Source organism: Pseudorasbora parva, chromosome 22 (genome assembly GCF_024679245.1).
Source record: "Pseudorasbora parva isolate DD20220531a chromosome 22, ASM2467924v1, whole genome shotgun sequence".
NCBI lineage: Eukaryota > Metazoa > Chordata > Actinopteri > Cypriniformes > Gobionidae > Pseudorasbora > Pseudorasbora parva.
Window position 1 is genome coordinate 15,855,381 of NC_090193.1, and position 25,381 is coordinate 15,880,761.

General features: G+C 37.5%; 2 protein-coding genes across 6 annotated transcripts in view; one reads left to right on the forward strand and one right to left on the reverse strand.

Annotated features, from left to right (window-relative positions):
* Window positions 1-82: 82 nt before the first annotated feature.
* Window positions 83-21,351, reverse strand: med16 (mediator complex subunit 16). Of its 4 annotated transcripts, none has more exons than XM_067431752.1 (15): window positions 21,299-21,351; window positions 20,065-20,261; window positions 19,794-19,901; window positions 17,819-17,988; window positions 17,309-17,740; window positions 16,907-17,012; window positions 10,078-10,233; window positions 9,778-9,995; window positions 9,484-9,690; window positions 9,183-9,393; window positions 5,199-5,332; window positions 4,920-5,112; window positions 4,611-4,818; window positions 4,187-4,270; window positions 83-446 (listed from the first exon to the last, which is right to left on the reverse strand). In XM_067431752.1, the coding sequence occupies exons 2-15, from the start codon at window positions 20,243-20,245 to the stop codon at window positions 320-322; spliced, it is 2,535 nt and encodes an 844-aa protein (XP_067287853.1). In that variant the 5' UTR covers window positions 20,246-20,261; window positions 21,299-21,351; the 3' UTR covers window positions 83-319. The 4 variants fall into 4 exon arrangements, with proteins under 4 accessions (XP_067287853.1, XP_067287854.1, XP_067287851.1 ...); XM_067431753.1 differs by having other exon boundaries at window positions 20,107-20,261; window positions 21,310-21,349; XM_067431750.1 differs by having other exon boundaries at window positions 21,310-21,349.
* A 509-nt stretch (window positions 21,352-21,860) lies between these two features.
* tmem259 (transmembrane protein 259) overlaps window positions 21,861-25,381 on the forward strand; it is a 34,995-nt gene continuing 31,474 nt past the window's right edge. For both annotated transcript variants that reach the window (XM_067430925.1, XM_067430926.1), the window contains exon 1: window positions 21,861-22,896. In XM_067430925.1, the coding sequence (XP_067287026.1) occupies window positions 22,675-22,896 (222 nt within the window). In that variant the 5' untranslated portion in view covers window positions 21,861-22,674. The remainder of the gene's footprint in view (window positions 22,897-25,381) is intronic.

Below are 25,381 nucleotides of genomic sequence, written 5' to 3' on the forward strand. Positions count from 1 at the left end.
CTCCCTATGGTTGTCTAACGACAGACAATTTTGTAATGGCATTTCTGAATTTTTTTTATATATTCATTAATACAAATAAGGCTTTTTATTTATTACAAAAATGTTTATTGCAAACTACATAAAACAGATGACATGATTCATATTTACAAAAGCAACAACAAAAGAAGACATTATTTACTCTCTCCAGCGGACATTGTTGCTGGGAGAAAGTCCTTTAGGACATGTTTTCAAGAAAATAAACACTGCTTTATTGTACAGATCTATACGTTGGTTTACAATTAGATCCATGCAGCTTTAACATTTCCAGACGGTATGGTCTTTATGTTAGTGTGGAGGGAATTCTTCTCCAGAGACCTCCACATAGACAATTCTTGATCCAGCGTTGCTCCCACTGTCTCATGGCATTGGTTTTATTTGGAGATTTCAGCATGGTGACACAGCCACACCTAAACAGACCAAGACAAGAGCTCATTGAGGAGTGGTGCTAAATATAGAGTTTGAGAAGGCAGAGTCAGCATCATGTGTAGATAAAGACTTGCATGATGACCCACAAAATACATATTTTTTGCTTCAATAGTAATTCAATTTAATGTCTTTATTAATCTATGACATAATACTTTTTAAAAGTCAGAAGTTCATATAAGTAATTGTAAGGTACACTAGTAACAATTGGCACTAGCGGTTAATAAACAGAACTTCATGCATCTTGTGGAAGAAAATTGTGGCTGAAGCGACTTCTCTTTGTTTATGTATAAAACATGTCACACAGACACCAAGCTAATTGGCAGTGGTTGAATATAAACAATAAACACATTATGCGTATCGTAGTGATTTAAGAAAAGACAAAACATGGTTTGGAAGATGGATTTATGATATACTCGTTCATTACATAATTTTTTTTAAAGTTACACAGTGTACCTTTAAAGTAAGATACATAGTATAAATATACTAAAGTTTAAAAATTTGGGGTCAGTAATATTTTGCTTTTTGAAACATACATAAAGTCAAATTGATTAATCAAATTACATAACGTGTGTATATATAGGTTTAGGAGTGTGCTTAGGGGAATTTTTGACCATTCTTCTAGAAGCGAATTTGTGAGGTCAGGCACTGATGTTGGACGAGAAGGCCTGGCTAGTAGTCTCCACTCTAATTCACCACAAAGATGTTCTATTGGGTTGAGGTCAGGACAGTCAAGTTTCTCCACAAACTCACTCATCCATGTCTTTATGGACTTTGCTTTGTACACTGGTGTGCAGTCATGTTGGAACATAAAGAGGCCATCCCCAAACTGTTCCCACAAAGTTGGTAGCATGAAATTGTCCAAAATGTCTTGGTATGCTGAAGCATTAAAAGTTCCTTTTACTGGAACTAAGGGGCCAAGCCCAACCCCTGAAAAACAACCCCACATTATAATCCCACCTTCACTAAACTTTACACTTAGCACAATGCAGCCAGGCAAGTACCTTTTCCTGGCAACCCCCAAACCTAGACTTGAAACCCATCCCATGAAGCTCTCTACACACTGTTCTTGAGCTAATCCCACAAAGTTTGGAGGTCTGTAACAATTGACTCTACATAAAGTTGCCGACTTCTGCGCACTGTGCGCCTCAGCATGCGCTGACCCTGCTCTGTGATATTACGTGGCCTGCCACTTTGTGGTGGAGTTGCTGTCATTCCCAGTTGCTTCCACTTTTTTATAATACCACTAACCGTTGACCACGGATACTATACTAAATATAGTAGTGTGGAAATTTCACAAAAGGTTTTATTACACAGGTGGCAATCACGGTCCCACACTTGAATCCCACACTGAGCTCCTGAGAGCGAATCATTCTTTCACAAATGTTTGTAGAAGCAGTCTGTATGCCTATGTGATTGGATTTATAAACCCGTGGTCATGGAAGTGATTGGAACAAATTTGGTCAGATGAATGCAATTATACGAATACAATAAATTAAATAATGTCCTGGGCTCTTTCAAGATTTATTATGGCAAAACATAACACTGGTCACGAATAAGAAGTCTAAAACAAGAATTTTTAGAGAGAAATGTCAGGGAATTCGATACAAGAGAAGCTTGAGTTTGTTGCCCAGTTTTTTTTACAACCGTGAGAGGGATAAAAGATTATACTACTCCTATATCGCGTCAGGGCGGGGTTACTGTTTTGGCATAAGTCAACATGTGTAGGCAGTCTGCAGGAAGCTAGTTATTTTAGTTTTTCAAGTTTTACAGTCTATTTTTCACCATGTAAACGACCTGTAGGGCTGTCAAAGTTGGTCAAAAATGACGTTCGAATATTCCCTCTAAAACAAACACGAATATTCGAACTATTCGAACATCTGGGCGCGCATTACGTCAATAACAAATTAATACAAAGAGCCATTAACTACTTGTATAGTTTGTCTATTTAAGTTTATTCATATTTGACAACGTATTACTACTTACACAAAAAACAAGTAGATTGTTATTATAAATTATATAATTATCATTATATATAAATTAACTAATGGCCAAGACCGCAGAGCGCAGACTGTTTTACCTCCTACCGACCAAAATCCAACGTACTTCCAGACATGGCTTTTTAGATTATGGAGTTAAAATCGCTTTCTCTGCCGCGGTCGAGTTGGGCTCTGCACTTTCTACCATCTTCCCTGCAAGACGCGTACACTTTCAGCAGTGACAGTGTGACTCCTGTCCTGTGACCTGTTCCTGAACCCCCATGTGCGCGCTCACTTGCAAAGCAGACAGCCACACCTCCACTACCGCAGCGGGGATTTTTTTTTTTTTTTAATTCGAATATTAATTTTCACCTTCGAAATTAGTTTTTTAAAAACTATTCGAATATATATTCGAATTTAGAATATTCGTTGACAGCCCTAACGACCTGACCGATTACTTTTAAGTGTGCGTCCTTACATGACGTGACAGCGTCATGTTGACAAGAGAGGAAAGTTCATTTTTCTGAGGGGTAAACTTTTAATTTCGTAAGTTATGAAGATAATGTTGGAATAATGACACAGCGTATATTGCCCCAGGCAGTTTTTACTTTAACTGCGCCTGACAGAAAAAAATTGAGATGATTATTACACTTTACAATAAGTACAAATAAATAGCTTATATAATACTGTATTAGTCTTGGTGGCCGTTAAGAGTTGCTATGGCTACAGTTAACACATTCCAGCTGCTGGAGAAAACAGCGTTCACATTTTTGATGTGCAGCAGACAAACTGCATGTCACAAAATGATTGCGATTGAAAGTCATCACATGTAAATGCCAGATCGGTTTAGATAACGTGCCATGTAAACAGTCCACTAAATCTTTCAATCGGTAAATGATTACTGTCCGTCACTGACTTGGAGGAGCAGTCGCATACAGTCCTACATCACCGGACTAATTTGCCTAATCTTCACGGAACTTTAGATCGCGGTGGAAACGCAGACAGTTGCAGGTCTGGGGGGAGAAAAGTTCCTGTAAAAAAAGTTCCTGGTACAAATTGTTCGGGGTTCGGTTGGTGGAAACGGGGCTTAACATTGTACTACCGTTCAAAAGTTTGGGGTCTATAAGAATGGGGGGGCTTAATAAAAATAATACATTTATTCAGCAAGGATGGATTAAATTGATCAAGTGACTGTATAGATATTTATAATGTTGCAAAAGCTTTATTTTTCAGATAAATGTTGTACTTTTGATCTTTCGATTCATTAAATAATCCTGAAAAAAAGTGTACAACTGTTTTCAACATTGATAATAATAATAAATGTTTCTTGAGCAGCAAATCGGAATATAAGAATGATTTCTGAAGGATCAAGTGACTCACTCTAAAGACTGGAGTAGTGATGATGAAAATTCAACTTTCAATCACAGGAATAAATTGCATTTCAAAATATATTCAAATAGAAAAAAGGTATTTTAAATGGTAAAAATATTTCACAGTAATACTGTTTTTGCTGCATTTTCAAATTTTTAATCCAGCCTTGGTGAGAAGAAACTTAATTAAAAACATTTTAAAGATCTTACCGTTCTCAAACTTTTGACTAGTAGTGTACATACTGTATACGTGTGTGTGTGTGTGTGTGTGTGTATGCGTATATTCCCTTTTTCCCCAAAAAATATATATTTTAAAGGCTTTATGAACTAATAGGTTGTAAAATTTTTACTTTAGGAATACTTTTAAAGTGATACCTAGTGCAAGCTTTACTGTCCTCAGTTGGAAAGATGCCCAAATGTAAACATCGCAGATGGTCCATCCTCTGAGATGCTGGAATTCTGAAACAACACCACCAAAACAGAAACCTCACAATTAAACCTTTTTATTAGACAATTATCCGTAAAACCAGTTCCTTAGAAATCAGACTTGGACTATAGCGCACAAGTAATTTGAACTACTTTTATGCTGCTGTTTATGGAGCTTGGCTGTCCAGTCTTTTATTAACTTTCATTATATTGAAAAAGAGGACAGGATATTCTTTACAAAAAAAAAAAGTGCATCGTTTGTGTTTCACAGAAGAAATAAAGTTATACAGATTTCGAACAACATGAGGCTGCGTAAGAAGCAATGAGATCTGTTTTGGTGAACTGTCCTTTTAAGAATCCCATAATCACTCACCTGAACACCTCCACCTGTGCGTTGACCCCAGGCAGGGTGTATGGTTTGCCAAACTGAAGTCTGAGCGGGTGTTTGCTCTGGATCTTAGTGATGACACCATCATTGATGGGGAGCCAGTCCATGCTGGGTACTAAGAGCTGACTGGGCAGCAGACAGCACTCATCAATCAACGTCTCATCAGGGTCCTGTGGGTGACTCTCATCTCGAGCTGCCAACCAAAAGAAAGCAGTTTATTTATTTTTTAAGATTTAACAGCTTTTTCACTGAACTGAGATGTTTGCCTAAAGAGCGACAGAGGGTCTAACTCACAGCAGAGCCAGAGTTTGGTGAGCAGGCGGAAGAGCAGAAACATGCTGTCCTGGTTGTCAGATGTGGCCGTGTAGATGGGCAAACAGCCTGGTTTCAGCAGGCCCCAAATACGTATCATCACCAGCATCTCTCTGAGCATGCCCAGCGATGCACCGTCCCGCAGGAACCCAAACCCTGGACGCACAAAAGAGCCCTAAAAAGATATTCAGGCATAAAGCATCATGTATAACTCACAATTGGCAAGAAAATTAGTCTTGGTAAAGGTCGTCCAGTTGTCACCTGGTTGGGTAGGTTGGCCAGCAGGTAAAGAACAAAATCTCCAACCCACTGAATGAGCTGCTGGAGAGACTGGAGGGGTGGTCCATCCAAAACAAATTCCTCTGTCTTAAGGTTGATCATCACCTTATCAATGTCTGAACACATTAACCGAACAGAAATCACCATTAGCGTCAAAACAACAACACAAGATGGAAATCTGGATGCTCTGAAGACCTGTCATGATTATGAATTTTGAATATGAATTATGGCAATGAAATGTCATAAAATAATTGCGATTAACAATTTTCTTCAATTTTGCTCATGTCACTTACAGTGTTCAAGTACTGTTGAAAAGATTATATTTGCACATGAATACCACCACAGTCCTAATTTTGAACTGGAAACCCAGAACTTTTTTAAATCTTGCTTCAAACAAAGTCACTTGACTGCACCTCATAATTACGCCTTCCCAACTCGTAAAATACAAACTTCCCTGATGGCCTGGAGCTCACTAGCCTGATGTGGTCATACTCAATTCTAGTCAGAATATGAGTCTGAAACTGCTCCATTGGGCTGTGATTATGGGGCATGTTTCAACCGAACCAGGAAAGATATCAATAGACCTACAACCAATCAGAGCAACGAAGCGACGCATTACGTCAGTTGTCAAATGTCTACAGAACTCAACTGCACTGTGTTGCCAAGTCCGTGTTTATTTTTCCGCGGGTTGAAGCGGCTATTATGTGATATATAGACCCATGAATGTGAATTTTAGCAGGCAACCTTGCCAAAATAACACACATTTTACCCCACAAACACAATTTTTTTGTCCGGAGAACCCCCATGAGAAGCTATTATTTAGGGCTAGTAGTTGCCGGGTTTTATTGTAAAAATTTGGCAACCCTGTCTGTGTGCTGGAATAAACGATCTTTGCCGGTTGAAAAAAAAAAAAAATTTAAGGATACACAGAGTACTTACCAACATGATCATCATTTCAGAAAGAAATAGTGAAGGGTAATGCATATACAAACATGCTCTCCGTTTATGATTTGAACAAATATAATTTAAGCCCCTTTGATGACGTGCATGATTACGTTACGTTACTGTCCATTATTGTCTAAAACCCGCCCTGATGATTTCATTGGTCCGAACAGTTCCTGTTCGGGCAAAATCATTCCTCTATGGATCAAGTCCAGACCGAACTTCCCAAACTAAAAATGTTGTGGGCGGGGTTAAGTTCAGCTGGCATCCAGGCTAGGAGCTCACACCACCAAAAACAAATTTTCAAATAGGTGCTATGTTTATTTATTAATCACAAAATTGAGGTCTAAACAACTACATTCTCACCTAAAAAACTCTTAAAACTAAATTCTGACACAATAACTGTGTTTTTTGTAATATTATAGTAGTTTTGCTCCTCCACCATTGACGTTCGCAGTAAAAAGGGCTGCCAGTATAGATCTATACTGGCAGAATAAACTGTAATATAATATAATATAATATAATATAATATAATATAATATAATATAATATAATATAATATAATATAATATAATATAATATAATATAATATATAATTAATATAATATAATATATAAATATGATTATATCATAATATAATATCATGAAATGTAAGATAATATAATATTAGACAGAAAAATCCATCATTTTGATAGATTATACAGAGGGCTGAACTGTTGAACTTGTAACTATAATGGTGACCCCTGTCCATTTAGTGACGAGTGTGCTCCGGTGTGGCAGCAGAGTCTTCAGAATAAAATAAAAACTGACACGAGAAGTCTATCCAAGCTGACGTGTTTGATTACACACAGGAGAATACCCAGTTAAAGTCCATTTTATAATAATAAAGTTAATACTAATACTTACATAATTAAGTTTCTAATCCAGTTTGTTTTGTTTTAATTGGTGATTATAATAAAAATGTGACTGATCCATTCAAACATACATTAAATACTAAAGAACAGTAAAAAAAATGACGTAATAGGTTGCATATATTTAGCAAAATGCTCCTCTCTAGAGTTATTATTATTATTAAGGGTATAATGTAACATGACATTATTTGCAACGCTGATTGAGCGATTACATGAGATATGGATTTTGGTTAGTTGTACTGTATCTTTCAACATATATTCTGATGTTCATTCATGTTTATTTAGTTCTGTAACGTAGTAAAGAGAAAGAGATCGCATTGACTCAGCAACAGCTGTTCAAGATGTAAACTGAAAAGTGATGCAGTCTTTGTTCAACTTTATTTTCATAATATAAATAAATGCATAGCCTATATGCTTGTCCTGTAAGTGTGAATAAAAACAAAAGCTATTAAATGTCTTATTGTCATTAAAATATGAAAATGATGGGTAATAATAGATTATGGTGGAATTTTTAAGATCCTGTCCATCCAAAATGACGAACAGTGCTAAGTCTAACACGGTCTCTGTATAAAATAATATAATATAATATAATATAATATAATATAATATAATATAATATAATATAATATAATATAACATAACATAATATATAATATAATATAATATAATATAATATAATATAATATAATACTTTCAGACGAATACAGTCTGAGTTATATTAAAAAAATCTTCTAAGCTTTATAATGGCATTGAATGGTTGTTTCAGTTAAGTCCATAAAAGTGCATCTATCCATTATAAAAGTGCTCCAAACGGCTCCGTTTAGTTCACCCAAAAATGAAATTGATGTCATTAATGACTCACCCTAATGTTGTTCCACACCCGTAAGTTCATCTTCAGAACACAGTTTAAGATATTGTATATTTTAGTCCCAGAGCATATGCAGTCTATGCACACTTTACTTTCCATGTCCAAAAAGGGAATAAAAACATCATCAAAGTAGTCCATATGAGACATCAGTTGGTAAAAGCTACACTTTTTTAGTTTATTCTTAGCTAAAAACTCTTAGTTCTTTCAAAAATATATGTGCTCATTAATGTATATTTACTTCTTTCAAGTAATAAAGTATTCTCGTAAGTTTATAATATGCCATTGAAAATACATACAGGTGAGGGGTTCGAATGCCTGTCGCCATGTTGCCCCTCCATCTTGAAAGTACAGTAGCCAAAGAGGGACATACCCGTAAATTCAAGCTTCGCCTTTCGCGTTTTAACACTCGATGGCACCGTGTCGAATATGAAGAGAGGGATTGCCATGTTAATCTTGGACTAAATTGGCCACCGTAGGAGTTAAAATGAAATCACAATTGAGAGGAACAGAAACAAATATTCACTGGATGGTGATATACCTTTACACCGCTAGATGGGGGAAAATATCACACAGTGTAGCTTTAATTAGAATTTCTTGAAGCATTGAAAACACATTTTGGTCCAAAAATAACAAAAACTACGAATTTATTCAGCATTGTCGTCTCTTTCATGTTTCTCAAATAAAGATTCAAACGATCATGAATCAGTGAATCGACCAATGATTCGGATCGCCAATGTCACGTGATTTCAGCAGTTTGTGTCATATGTCAAACTGCTGAAATCACATGACATTGGCGATTTTGGGTGAACTAACCTTTTACTAAAGGCCTTCTGAAGTGAATCGATGCGTTTGTTGAAAAATATCCATATTTAAAACTTTACAAACTGTAATATCATACAGTGGAACGCCAGTCTCTTGTGAACACACGACAGCCATTCACTGCCATTATAAAGCTTGGAAGAGCCAGGACATTTTTTTATATAACTCTTTTGTATTAATCTTTCTGAGAAGACTGTCATACACCTAGGATGGCTTGAGGGTGAGTAAATCATGGGCTCATTTTCATTTTTGGGTGAACTATCTCTTTAAGCACTTAAATTTTAACATTTCTGATGGCAAAATGTGATTGAAACTGAACAGATATCCCACTAATCGCAAATAAGATCAAATGACCACATTCAGACGATTAATCAATAATCACGACAGGCCTACAGTGAAGGATTTTTTTTGGTGCTGGGTTATTACCAGTGTCAGTGTTTTTGGCACAGATCTCAGAGAGTCTGTCTCCGGGACTCTTGTCGGGGGTGTTGAGCACATGAGGTCTCAGTAAAGACTTCAGCGTAGAGCTGATGGCGATAAGGAGCAGTTTAGCATGGAAGTCACAGGCTCTTGCTGCAGTGGCAGAGGACAGCTTACACAGAGATGCCTTCACTGCCACTATACGGGTGGACAAAACCTTCAATGCCAGAAATCAAAGACAGAAATCACAAGAAATTCAATTGATAAGTCATAAAGTGGAAGTTTCTATAATAACAGGCTAATCTACCTGCTGCAGTGCTTGGTTTTGTCTCATGTACTCCTCGTGCAGCTTCTCCAAAAGGTTATGCACCATGGTTGGCTGTGCATGCAGCAGTACGTCCCACCAGTCATATCCCGTCACCATGCAGTACTCCAAGAGGAACAGCAGGTGGCGCAGAAGTGTGTTCATGTCCAACATTTGGCCCATAGATGGGGACACTCGAAGCATGTGCAACTGAAATCATAGGAGGGAAAATATAAGATCTGAGAAATATAAGATCTGAGGGTGCTTCTGTCATTGCTAGGTGTCATGTCGTCATACCTTGCCGTGATTGTCCACGCCCACCAGAGCCAGAGAAGTCCAGGAGAACTGAAGGGCTTTGAAGTGCAGCGTCGGGCCGCCAGCCCTCTGGCGTTTAATGGCGGGTTCTTCTCCAACACGCTGGGAGGAACCAGAAGAACCGTAGAAGACTCCCATGGTGTGCAGGGAAAGACGATGGAGAATCTGGATACTTCCGTCATGGAAAGCCAGGGCAAGACCTGAAGGACAACAAAATAATAATCAACCCGAGCCATCAATGCTATGTTTTTTGAATTAGTATAAAGGATAGAAAGGCTGTACCAAGGCCTGGGAAGAACTTGGTGTCTGAGGCGACTTTGAGATCAGTGTTCGAGATGGAGATGGGAAGTTTAGGCAGAGCGACAGCAGATACACGGTCCAGATCGTTGGTTGCTGAGAGGATACGCCACTTCAAAATCATTGGCTGCTTTTCTCCTACTAAAAAGGCGAGAAATGGATGCAAAAATCTTATATATTGTGCCTTTGTTTAAATGATGTAAAATGTAAAAAAATTATATAAAATAAATAAATAAATAAATAATATTAATATACATATTAGGGCCGGGACTTTAACGCGTTAATTAAGATTAATTAATTACGGGACTTCAACACATTAATTAAGATTAATTATTTACGGGACTTTAACGCGTTAATTAAGATTAATAACGCAAAAAATAAATAATTTTAGCCACACTTATTTTTACACCGCGGTACGTTTTTCAAAGAATGAGTTTCAAAAGACCGATTATACTGGAACACCAACTAGCGTTCACGAATCATGACAACAACAAACCATAGTGAACATGAACGAAGAAGCTGATGAGATCGCTTTGCTTGGCCCCGTGGATGGGATATTTTGTTTTAAAAAATGAAAATGAAATGGAAGCGTCGATAAGAGCATGGTTGTGTGCAAGCTATACAACAAGGAATTTGTGTATCACCGCAGCACATCGAGCCTCAAATATCAAAAATATACTTTTGCTACACTTAATGGCAAACATTGCACTGGTCTGCTGGACTGAAATAAATAAACATTGATTAAGCTTATGTATTCAGTCATTATTCAATGGTATACTAAAAATCCATGTGAAAAATTACTTCTCATTGTTCTCAGGTCAAATATTTATATGCAATTAAAATGCGATTAATTTCAATTAATTAATTACAAAGCCTCTTATTAATTAGATTCATTTTTTTTAATCGAGTCGAGAATGATCTGATTCATCTATATGAGGAGCCGGATTCGACCACCGATCTCACAGTCAAATCTTCATGGGTCTTATGATCGCTTCTGGTCTGCGACCTATGGAAGCCTGTTTCCGCCACTAAATAAAACAACAACAAAAAGTAATTGCGACTTTTTATCTCAGAATTCTGACTTTTTTTCTCACAATTGCGAGTTATAAAGTCAGAATTCTGAGATATAAAGACGCAATTGCGAGTTATAAAGTCATTGATCTGCTGCGTCCCGACATGTGTCGTGAACACATTATGATAAGTAATTTAACTGTAGTTTTAGCTGCTAATGATGGAACGATTGTCTTATTACCTGACTGGCATTAATATTATCAAAACCGAGCACATATGGAGGTCATTAAAGTTCATTCTCAAAGAAATCCTACATTACAGCATATCTGATGCGTTATTAATGAAATGTTATTAATGATTCGTTATTTATGAAAAATGATCCCAGCAGCGTCACGCTCAGGTGAATGTATGTATAGCGACATGTCATAAGCCCAACTGGACGTGTCAATACACTCGTTCTCTAAGGAAATCGTGAATTACAGCACATTCTGAGGGTGATGATGTTCTGGGGATTATATTTCCATGATAACACATCAGAATATGAACGTTATCACTTCACATCCGTTCTGTTTCAGTGCCAACGCTTGCATTTAAAATCCCCTCAAGAGTGCGTTTGCTCAGGTAATAAGACAATCATTCCATCATTACCAGCTAAAACTACAGTTAAAATACTTATTATTAATGTGTTCAGGACATGTCGGGACGCAGCAGATCAATGACTTTACAACTCGCAATTCTGAGACAAAAAGTCGCAATTACTTTTTTTTTATTATTATTTAGTGGCGGAAACGGGCTTCCATAGCGACCCCTTTAAGGGCGCCAAGCCGCGCCTTTAAAATTCGAACAGGTTTTGAATGAGTGTATTTTTTTACAGTCTATGGTGTACACCAAGCCTGCAGTCTCCCTCCCAGATACTGAAGCTTTCGCGCCTCGATCGCCCCCCCGGTGACCGGTCCCAGTATAGCCTCTGTGTTTTCTAATGGACGCGAGGCAAACGAAATAATAAAATTACACTTCAAATATTTTTTCCCCAAAGTTAGTTTATGTCACTGAAGGCAGTTATCATCACGATGATTTCATTTCAAGTGCTCGTTTTTAAAATAAGTTTAGTTTTAGTTAGTTATTTGATGCTATAAAAACGGGGGCTGTGACGTCATGATTGACAGCTGAGACTGACGGCTTCTCTGAGTGAAGTTGTCACTGAGGCACTAACAGACTTTTTTTTGGAATTTTTGGGAGCAGATTGGAGCTTTAGCTTTAATTTCTACATGTCCATAACTGTTTATTTCACACCAACATAATTAATTGTTCTGCATCTGCGAGAGTGTGGGCGGTCTTTTAATATCGCAGCTGTACTTCCTGCTCTACTTCCTGCGCTCTACTGCGCAACTGCGCAGACTCGGTCCCAAGATGTCCGCGCCGTGCAGGCCACCTAAAAGCTTCAAATCTGCCAAGTGGAAACGGACGATGTCAAGTCGTCCATATTTTTTTACGGTCTATGGTGTACACACACCACCAGTGGCATTTGGCGCCTGTCCGTGGCGACTCAGGAAGTTGTTTAATATCCTGCCGTGCCACAGAGCTCCATTTCAAGGTTATATATTAAACGTATATTATATTTCACTCAAATCGTCAATACTGATTTCACCCTGTTTCTACAAGATACACCCATCGTGTAGCTCTTCTATCAGAAGTCGATTCAAAATTGAGCTTGCGCATATATAATGTGTGTGGATTTGAGATACCTGAGAAGGCACTGAGGTTTGTGTCCAGTGTGTACCCCCTTTAGGCATAACAGGCTTAAGAACGTGCATGTAAACGCGCACAAAATGTTCTTTTCCTCTCTAGGCAGGTATTCTTTTTAGGTTTATTTATCAAAATTATCTTTTATATATTTGTGTTTCTGTATTTCAATCGCGGATTTAAAATGTAATGAGAAAACTTTTTACGAATGTTTATCCACCACATTACCTTTTATTTAAACCTAAATAAGAAAGCCATTGTTATTTCGTCTGTCAGTTAGCAGGCAGTTTTGGTCGTTTTTTTAAAAGTTGTTGCTGTGTGCAGGGGTCGGGAACCTATGGCTCGCGAGCCAGATCTGGCTTTTTGACAAAAATCATATGGCTTGCAAGGTCTCTCTCACCCTTTACCAAAAATGATTGATAAAAAAAAAGAAACACACAACGGAGATCCGCTCTCTACAGAAAGACATCCAATTACAATTTCCTTGTTGTACATCCTACCGAAGTAAATGAAACGTTTATGATAATAATATTCAAATTATACCATCCAAGCGTGTCCATGCGCTGTTCGCGAGTGAATGTCATGAGACGCGACAGCAACCACTCACGTTTCTGTGGTGGTAACATTTCCTGCACTGGGATTCAAGCAGCTGTTTATGGCAATGGCAAAAACATTTTTAGAACAGCAGTGAAAATGTAAAAGTAGGCTATCTAAACTGTAATATCCTTGCTTTTATTGAAACTGGTGCTTTGCTGTGCAAAAATACATTTCCAAACATTTCACCCACTGGTAGGTAACTTTCGCTTTTGCCAGCCGTCCCTATGATAATCTGTGCAGATAAAGTTATTAATAACGAACCATGAATGAGAAAGAAAAGAGCGGTATGTGCTTTATATTGAATTATATTAAATATTTATATTAAAAGTGCGATAAGTCGCAAAAGAGAACTGAATTCTATCGTCAGGATGTGCGTGCAACTATCGAATTCTATCGATAGATAGCTGAATTCTATCGTCAGGATCCAACGCAACACAGACAAGCAGTAGCCTGTCTTCGGCTGCACGTCTAAACGGCCAAATAAACACAGAAATATATCAAAATGCCAAGTCGAGTATTCACATAAACTCTCTCTCTCTCTCTCTCTCTCAACTTATTTATTGTTTGCTGCATATTTGTTTGCTACTAGCCTACTGTCGAACATTTTATTGGGGAAAAAACAAATTTTTTAAATAAATTATATTATATATTTTTTTACTTTGGCTCTTTTGAAAAACTGCATTAACCAAAAATAAAAAATAAATGGCTCTTTAGTCAAAAAAGATTCCCGACCCCTGGTGTAAAGGAAAATAAAAATAGTTTTCCCCTCCTGCTGACCAGTGTCGTGCCCCTCCCAACCCATTCACACACACAGATAGATTATTCGACTATCAGTCGACCATAGAAAGATTTGACTATTCTGATTTGAATGTGTAATTATATATATATATATATATATATATATATATATATATATATATATATATATATATATATATATATATATATATATATATATATATATATATATATTGCAAGTTCTCCCACTTATAAATCATGGAGGGGTCTGAAATTGTCATCGTGGGTGCTTGTCCACTGTGAGAGACATATTTTTTTTTTAAATACAGAAATCACAATGTATGTTTTTTTTAAACTATTTATTTGTATGACACAGCTGCAAATAAGTACTTGAACACCTGAGAAAAATCAATGTTTATATTTGGTACAGTAGCACTTGTTTGCAATTTTACAGAGGTCAAAGGTTTCCTGTAGTTTTTCACCAGGTTTGCACACACTGCAGGAGGGATTTTGGCCCACTCCTCCACACAGATCTTCTCTAGATCAGTCAGGTTTCTGGCCTGTCACTGAGAAACACGGAGTTTGAGCTCCCTCCAAAGATTTTTTTATTGGTTTAGGTCTGGAGACTGGCTAGGCCATGCCAGAACCTTGATATGTGTCTTACAGAGCCACTCCTTGGTTATCCTGGCTGTGCGCTTTGGGTCATTGTCATGTTGGAAGACCCAGCCTCGACCCATCATCAATGCTCTAACTGAGGGAAGGAGGTTGTTCCCCAAAATCTAGCAATACATGGCCCCGGTCATCCTCTCCTTAATACAGTGGAGTCGCCCTGTCCCATGTGCAGAAAAACACCCCCAAAGCATGATGCTACTATCCCCATGCTTCACGGTAGGGATGGTGTTCTTGAGATGGTACTCATCATTCTTCTTCCTCCAAACACGTTTAGTGGAATTATGACCAAAAAAGTTTTATTTTGGTCTCATCTGACCACATGACTTTCTCCCATGACTCCTCTTGATCATCCAAATGGTCATTGGCAAACTTAAGACGGGCATGGACATGTGCTGGTTTAAGCAGGGGAACCTTCCGTGCCATGCATGATTTCAAGCCATGACGTCTTAGAGTATTACCAACCGTAACCTAGGAAACGGTGGTCCCAGTACTTTTCAGGTCATTGACCAGCTCCTCCTGTGTAGGCTGATTTCTCACCTTTCTTAGGATCATTGAGACCCCAAGAGGTGAGATATTGCATGGAGCCCCAGTCTGAGGCAGATTGACAGTCATGTTTAGCTTCCATTTTCCAATGATTGCTCTGACAGTGGACCTTTTTTCACCCATCTGCTTGGCAATTTCCCCCAAGCACTTTCCAGCCTTGTGGAGGTATACAATTTAGTCTCTAGTGTCTTTGGACAGCTCTTTGGTCTTGGCCATGTTAGTAGTTGGATTCTTACTGATTGTATGGGGTGGACAGGTGTCTTTATGCAGCTAACGACCTCAAACAGGTGCATCTAATTTAGGATAAAAAAATGGAGTGGAGGTGGACATTTTAATAGCAGACTAACAGCTCTTTGAGGGTCAGAATTCTAGCTGATAGATAGGTGTTCAAATACATATTTGCAGCTGTATCATACAAATAAATAGTTAAAAAAGTATATATTGTGATTTCTGGATTTTGTTTTTTTTAGATGATGTCTCACACAGTGGACATGCACCTACGATGGCAATTTCAGACCCCTCCATGAACTTGCAAAATAGCGGGGTGTTTAAATACTCATTTTCCTCACTGTATATATAAGTGAAATGTTTATATAGCATAGCAGTATTTATTGTTTTGCCTTAAAAGGTTTGTTTACCCAAAAATGAAAATGTGATGTTGATCTGCTTAACCCCAGGGCATCCAAGATTTAGATGTGTTTGTTTCTTCAGTAGAACACAAATTAAGACTTAACTCCAAACCGTTGCTCGTATAATGCATGCCACTGGGGAGTTTTCTATGAGAGTAAAAAACACATAGACATACATATTTATCCATATTAAACACAGCGGCTCGTGACAATACATTGATGTCTTAAGACAAAATGATCGGTTTGTATGAGAAACTGAACAGTATACTATTTATGTAAATTTTAACCTGAAATACAACACTGTACAATGTACAAACGCCGCGAGCGCACCATTACTTCCTGCAAGTGAGATCAAATGTACAAGATACAACGTATCTCAATGGGATACAGTGGCGGAAGTGATCTCTTGCGTGTATCTCTACGCCAAATAGTGTAATTTGACCTTAACTGCAGCCAGGGATGCCGCAGGGATGTCTAGTTCACATAGTGTTGTATTTGAGGTAAAAAAATTACATAAATACTCTCACACAAACAGATCGTTATGTGTCTTAAGACATCAATGTATCGCCACGAGCCGCTGTGTTTAATATGGATTCGTATGTCTGTGTTTTTTACTCTCATAGAAAAACACCCCATTGACATGCATTATAAGTGCAACGTTTGGAGTTAAAAATCTTAATGTCTGTTCTACTGAAGAAGCAAACACACCTAAAACTTGGATGCCTCAGGGGTAAGCAGATAAACATCACATTTAAAATTTTGGGTAAACTATCACTTTAAAAACATTGCATTATAGTAATGTAAAATAATTTAAAAAGTAAAAAAAAAAAGTGTATTACTAAAACAAAACTCCTTTCTAAATTTGGATTTATGTAACTTACCCACAGGTGATCGATGTTGGAAAATATTATTAACTGGGAGACCTTCCTTCCGCAAGGACCAGCACTCTACAATGCTGCCCATCTGACTGGACGCACAGAGCAGCACCTTCAGGAACAAAGCAATCGCAAAAAACATGTTAAGATTTAAGTTTATCAGTTTATAGCGTGGAAATTAACTGACAATTTCTGCCCGATATTATCAGCCAAGAATTATACTAAATCTATACTATATTATATAAACTACGATTCAAAAGTTTTGGGTAAGTATGAGATTTTTTGAAAGAAATGAATACTGAAATGGAAATATTTTATATTCATTTTAATATTTACATCTTAAACATGTGAATAACTACTTAATGTTACAAGTGATTTTTAGCTATGAAAGATGAATTTCTGATGTACCTGTTCTGAGTTTTCACGTGTGAGGAATTTAAGGTGTGTGACGGCGGGGTACTTGTCCCTCCGGACCGGGTCTGTGGTGCAGCGCATGAACAGCGAGGGCAGTAGCTCAGTGTCGATGCGGCACTTCTCATTCACGACACTCACACACACTTTATAGAACTGAACTGGAGAAGAACTGCTGCCATCGGTGGCCGCCACTACTATGTTGCCACCGCCCGTGAAGGCGATGTCAGCCAGGGCCACGCGGCCCCTCAGCCTGCAGAGGCTCTCGCTGGCCGTCAGCAGAGTTCCGCTTGGTTTTAACAATGACACAGTCACCAGACCGCTCACTGTCACTGCTAACCAACCCTCCATGGGTTTCCCACCAAACAACGTGAGAGAGGGGGAGAACTTAACCCGGGAAAACTTCTCTCCAAAGTTTGTAGAGCCAGACTGAAGATCAAACAAAGACACCAGGGTGTTGGTTATGTTTTCAATCATTAGTTAGAAGGCTGTAAGGAATTGTCATACCTTTTCAACATGCAGGGCGAGTTTAACTCCATTGTGTAACCATGAGAGGGATACGATCGGGTCTCCATCCACCGAGCTGCTCTGCGTGCACTCCCAGCTGTTCACCAGGTGCTCCTTCATGCCCCAACACTTAATATGACCATCACCATCAGCAGACAACAGCCTCGAACCTGGCGTACCAGACCACACACAGACAAATGGTGATAATGGTGAGAACATTTACAAATCTATGGGTGAATCTCAAGAAACATTTTTAAAACATGTCTGGCTTACATTTAATTTATGATCATAATTATTTTGCATAAAAAATTATAATTTCTTGCACAGTGACATTCATGACAATACAGCATATTATGTATTAATTTAATTATTTTAATAAAAATAGGTACATTTAAAACATTTAGCACCCTGAAGGTGTGCTGTGGTATCCGGCAGCAAGATGTTAGCAGCAGATCCTTTAAGCCCTGTAAGTTACAAGGTAGGGCCTTCATGGATCGGACTTGTTTGTTCAGCACATCCCACAGATGCTCGATTGGATTGAGATCTGGGGAATTTAGATGCCAAATCAACACCTCAAACTTGTTGCTGTGCTCCTCAAACATTCCTAGACCATTTTGTTTTGTGGCAGGGCGCATTATCCTGCTGGAAGAGGCCACAGCCACCAGTGAATACTGTTTCCATGAAAAGGCGTACATGGTCTGCAACAATGCTTCGGTAGGTGGTACGTGTCAAAGTAACATCCACATGGCTGGCCGGACTAAAGTTTCCTAGCAGAACTTTGCCCAAAGCTTCATGCTGCCTCCACCGACTTGCCTTCTTCTCATAGTGCATCCTGGTGCCATTTGTTCCCCAGGTAACCTTTTTCCCCTGGTAACCTTCTGGTCCAGTTCTGATGCTCACGTGCCCACTGCTGATGCTTTTGGCGGTAGACAGGGGTCAGCATGGAATGGTCTGTGGCTATGCAGCCCCATACACAAAAAACTGTGATACACTGTGTATTCAGACACTATCAGAACCAGCATTAACTTGAGCAATTTGAGCTTGTTAGTAGCTTGTCTGTTTAATCAGAGCACATGAGCCAGCCTTCACTCCCCCACGTGCATCAATGAGCATTGGCTGCTCATGACCCAGTTGATGGTTCACCACTGTTCCTTCCTTGAACCACTTTTGATAGATACTGACCACTGCAGACCAGAAACACCCCATAAGAGCTGCAGTTTTGGAGATGCTCTGATCTTTGTCTAGCCACCGCAATTTGGCCCTTGTCAAACTCGCATGCCCATTTTTCCTGCTTCCAACACATCAACTTGGAGGACAAAATGTTCACTATAATATATCCCTAATATATCCCACCTAGATGTTATTCACTTCACCTCATAATGTTATACCTGATTGGTACATATATATATATATATATATATATATATATATATATATATATATATATATATATATATATATATATATATATATATATATATAAATATAAATGAGAGAGAGAGAGATAGAGAGAGAGATAGATAGATAGATAGATAGATAGATAGATAGATAGATAGATAGATAGATAGATAGATAGATAGATAGATAGATAGATAGATAGATAGATAGATAGATATATAATGGTAATGGAAATGTCCTATCTATCAGTCAATGAACTTTATTTATATAGCGCTTTTACAATGATGATTATTTCAAAGCAGTGTTAAACAGGACAATATTGCAACAACATTTAATTTGGCTAGTTTGATTTGGATAGTTTATAGAATTAAATATGACTTAATTAATACATTTAATTTGTATATTTAGTTGAATAACTTGGATCATAATTTTTGTGTCCCCTATCATAAGACTTAGTTCATCATAGAACAATCGCCACAAATGGTCTCTACAATGATTTTAGGAAACTGTTTCACAAGGGAAAAAACACAGAGGTTTCACAAATTGCATGATTCATATATCCATGATGATGACTGACCTGACTGATCCCATTCCAGGCAGGAAATGACCTCATTGTGACCAGAGTTGATTGAGTACACATCCCAGGGGTGATCAGTGTCAATGATGTGTATCATATGACTCAGATCTGCAGCACAAAAAGCCATTCGTTCATAAATGAATTATATCTTCATTATTGTTTGTAGTAGCCTACAAGCATCTCATCATAACAAACACTGATGCTTTATGCAACTCTAATTCAGAACCAATTAAACGTGTATGTTTTTCCTCATCATTCGTTTATAACTCACCAACGGGTCTGATAATATTGGTAATAAAGGCATTGTCCAGACCTTTGTCATCCTCCTCATTCTTTAGATCAGTGGTGAAGGCGATGAGGTTTCTACATGACCAGGCGCACACCAGAGGGATTGAGGGACAGTGGTTGCTCTTGGGTCTCTTCTCCCACTCACAAACATACGCGATCTCCATTATATTATCAATTAAACTGCAGGTTAACGGCAAAGATACCTTTACTGAATACCTTTAAGCATGCAAACAGCCACTGCATAAGTTAATAAAAGCAAACAGGTAGCATCCCTGCTAACTTACTGCACAGAAACAGAACAAAATGACGGGAAAACAGTTATGAAACTACATGCTACCTGCATTTAAGATAGAAAGGAAATTAATGTTTTATAGTAACACTGCCCGTGCATTCCGAAATCAATATTTGTTTTTAAATGATCGATTTTTAATAATATTATTTGCACTTTAAAGCGGCACATCACTACGCGTCCATGTTCGGCTACTGTTTCCGCGTTTGGAGAAACAATGCCGACTTACTGCCCCCTATTGGACTGGAGAACGACTACACACACACACACACACACACACACACACACACACACACACACACACACACACACACACACACACACACACACACACACACACACACACACACACACACACACACACATATATATATATATATATATATATATATATATATATATATATATATATATATATATATATATATATATATATATATATATATATATATATATATATATATATATATATAAATGTGTGTGTGTGTGTGTGTGTGTCATTTTTATATTCTTTTAATATTTAAATTATTTATTTAATTTTTAATAAAATAGAATAAAATAATTTAAATTGGACTTTTACGTGCATGTATTTTCTTCTTTATTCTGCCATTGTAAAATATGCACTTTTTTTAAAAAATGTTTTATTATTATTATTTTTTTTACCTGTGGTCATCCCACCACAACCAGGCGCTGTATTCTGTACAGGTTTAATGTTACAAGTTGTAGGCTACCGAATGAAATGCTGCTTAGCTGCTGTGCTGACTAGCCCTTCCACTCTCCAAAAACATGATTTAGTTATACCCTTCTTTGAGTAACTTATTTATTGAGTTAAACAAGTAAATTATTATTCTTTTTTGTCATTTTGCAGTATTTATTACAAATGATTTATATGTCCATAATCATAAGCAAAACAGGCTGTAAAATTTACTTGCCATTTACCTGTTGGGTGTGATGACATTCATCTCCCCGACTGCCTCTGTAGTCCCATTTAGCTACTTTAAAATCCTATTTCAAAACACATAACAGCTTAAAAAAAAATCACAAGTTAGATAAAACAGGTGTATTTCAATGAAACAGTTAATATGTTAAAGTAGACTCTTGTTAAAGTAGTATGTTATTTAAGATATTTAACATAATATGTTAAAGTATATCTTATTTTCTGCCAAACTAGAGTAAACATTCAGTAGCTAGGCTACTTGATTCATGCAATAGCCTTGAAACAAACTGAAATATATTATTTATTACAAATTATATATATATATAATTTATCTACAATATATATTATAATTTGCAATAAATAATATATTTCAGTTTGTAATATATATATGATAAGTAAATTGTACATATTAAATGATTCCAATAAGTTAGGTTGCCAACCGCCAATAAACACCAAAAAGAAGAAGAAGAAGAAGAAGATATTAAATGATTATGCTTCGTCAAAATCACATGACTCGATGTCGCGTGACTAAACGCGGAAGCAAGATCAGAGTGTCAACGATCCCTGAAGTTCCCTCATTTTAAAGCTTCTTGGCTGCTACTCCCAAGTCCGCTCCGCTCCAGAAAATGGTTGTGTAAACAGATGGTCTGTAAGACAGGTTGCCGTTGCTACCATCGGATAGTTCTGGCGGGATATCATCAAGTATCTGAGGCCTTATTTAACCGAAGAGTGTCAGCGTTATATGAGAAGGTGTTTGTTAAAAAGTAAACCGAACATACGGGCTCTTCAGAGGAAGCTCGGCTAATTTGTTAGCTTACCTCTATTAGCAGACGTGCTGTGTGATATTCCACTTTTCTTTGCTTCTACACTCAGCTACACAATCTGGTACAAACTTCACGCCCGAACCCGAGTAAATATGATTAATTTAGCTGGTGTGAGTGAGCAAGTTTAGCTATTTTGGTTGGGGTGGCAGTGGATGCAGGAGGCCTGACACAATTTCAGGACAAATTGATCCTGAAACACAATTGAACAGCCTGACATGTTCTTCTGACTTCATGGTATATAAGCTACATGATCCGCATGTGTGTAAAAGGCTCTGAAGCTTTAGTGGTTTGTTAGATCGCTAAGTTATGGTGACATGGTAGGAGTGGAAGCAGCTTCGGCCACCAAGATCATTTACAAAATCTGAATCTTTTGGGGAGTTTTGTGGTGATATCTGAGTGTCAGTCCAGTTTTGGTGATCCAAGACCATCATCAGTGTGTGCTGATGTTGTATGGCTGGCCTGCTCAACTGGATCTGCGCATATTGCTGTCTGCCTGACCTCAGTTGGTCTTTCTCCTTATCAAGTTCCTGAACAACGAACACCATGTCCGACAACCAGGGCAATCTGAACAACAACAACGTTCCACTGAACAACAACAATAACGGTGGGCCGAACCGGATCCGAAACCCCGCGATGAATCAGAACCCATTGATCAACGTGAGAGACAGACTTTTCCACGCCTTATTCTTTAAGATGGCAGTTACATATGCCAGACTCTTCCCACCATCCTTCAGACGAATATTCGAGTTCTTGGTCTTGTTAAAGGTGAGATTTGATATTTTTAATGTGTATTGGATAATTTCCAGAAGGTGATGTTCCTAAGTTGATGTTTTTCTGAATTCTTATCTGTTCTCAGAACTTCTCACCTGTTAGGATGCAGTTCTAAGCTCACTAAACAGGGTGGATGCTGGTCATCAGCATCATATTTGGCAACTAACCCATGCCTTTAGGTCTTACCTGGCAACTACATATATCATTCCTATATGCAATGTACTGTGAAGTTGGCATTAAATCAAAATGGACACTTAACTTTCCAAATGCATGTTTTTGTAATGAATCAAAAGTGGACATTATGACCTTTCTGTATGCAATCATTTTCTCTTTCCACAAATTGCGAAAAACCTCCAGTATTGTTTTCTTTCATCTGCGCTCCATTTTTCTGGCTGCTGTTCTAAAGGGCCCAAGTGTGCTTGTTGCACCAAGGCATTGGACTATTTTCTTTAATCTTAACATTGTGCCAAACTTAGTCATTTTTCATCAAATGTTGTTATTATTATTATTATTATTATTATTATTATTATTATTATTATAAACACACATTTTTTGGGGTACACTTTCCCTTTAATGCTGTTCTATATGTATATTTTATGCATAGCAAAATAAATGTACACTAATGTTCAAAAGTTTAGGATCTGTAAAATTCTGTTAATTTGTTTATTTAATACATCTCGTATGCTCGTCCAGGCAGCATTTATTTATTCAAACATGCAGTAAAGCAGCAATATTGATAAATACTTTTACAAAACAAGTATATTGTGAGATATATTACTGAAATTTAAAATAACTGAATATATTTTAAAATGTAATGTAATTCCTGCGATGGCAAAGCTGAATTTTCAGCATCCATTACTTAAGTCTTTGTGATCCTTCAGAAATCATTCTAAAAAGCCGATAGGGTGCTTAAGAAACATTTCTTCTTATCAATGTTGAAGCCATTGTGCTGATTAATATTTATAATTAAATTAAAAAATTAAAAGTTAAAAGGAAATGCTTAACACAATTATACCATAAATTTAATGAATCCTTGATTAATAATTTCTTTAAAAAAAGGACGGACCCCAAACTTTTCAAATAGTGTAAATGCATATAAAATATAGGCCTAAATAAAATGTAAGGATTGTTTTAGCTTGACAAAATGTTTAATATCCATTGACAAGACTGTCATCAGACTTTGGAACTGACACAAGGTGCCACAACGAGGTTAGTTGGCCAAACGTCATGTTTGCATGATGTCAGCAAATGCCGTTAATCTTAAAACAGACAGATATTGGATGATTAATAAGCTTTAAACGGTAGAGCAGCGTATTTAAAATTCAAGCGTCTACCTGATAATCTACCATATGAAACTGCAGTCGCCTGTCATTACTCAAGCATAATCAAATAATGTAACAGGTGCACACAGGAATGATGAGGGTATTGAAATGTTGTTGACATGTAGATCTGGTTCAAGTTACCTGTTTAAGTTAGTGACAACTACAAAAATATAGATGCAGGTCATAATCTTGTTAAATTATAAAGCTGTGAAACAATTACTGTACATAAGTTGTGGGAGGTTTTTTTTTTGGCTTACAAATAGGGAAAGTTGTGAGGTATCAAGTGTGACATTATCCAACAAAAATGTTGCATTTATTAATTATTTATCTCAGTGTTTGACAAATATGTAAATATTACAGTAGCATATTAAATTGTTATTAAAACAATAAATGTACACTGCGGTTCAGAAATTTTTGATCAGTAAAGTTTTTAGACTTAAGTCTCTTATGCTCACCAAGGCTGCATCTATTTTATTAAAAAGAACTTAAATGAAAAGCACATGTCCCAGGTCCGTCTGAAGTTTGCCAATGACCATTTGGATGATCCAGAGGAGTCATGGGAGAAAGTCATGTGGTCAGATGAGACCAAAATAATAACTTTTTGGTCATAATTCCATTAAACGTGTTTGGAGGAAGAAGAATGATGAGTACTATCCCAAGAACACCATCCCTACTGTGAAGCATTGGGATAGTAGCATCATGCTTTAGGTTTTTTTTTTCTGCGCATGGGACAGGGCGACTGGACTGTATTAGGGAGAGGATGACCGGGGCCATGTATTGCGAGATTTTGGGGAACAACCTCCTTCCCTCAGTTAGAGCATTGAAGATGGGTCGAGGCTGGGTCTTCCAACATGACAATGACCCGAAGCACAGAACCAGGATAACCAAGGAAGGGGTCTATCAGAAGCATATCAAGGTTCTGGTGTGGCCATTCTCCAGGCCTAAACCCAATAGAGAATCTTTGGAGGGAGCTCAAACTCTGTGTTTCTCAGGCCCCGTCCACACGGAGACGCGTTTAGCTGTTTACGTATACATTTTTTACCGTATCAGCGTTTCGTCCACACGGATTCGGCATTTTAGAAGCATGCAAAACGATCATCTTCCGTCTTCGTGTGTACAGCGAATCCGTATATTTTCTGAAACGGTGATGTCATCAC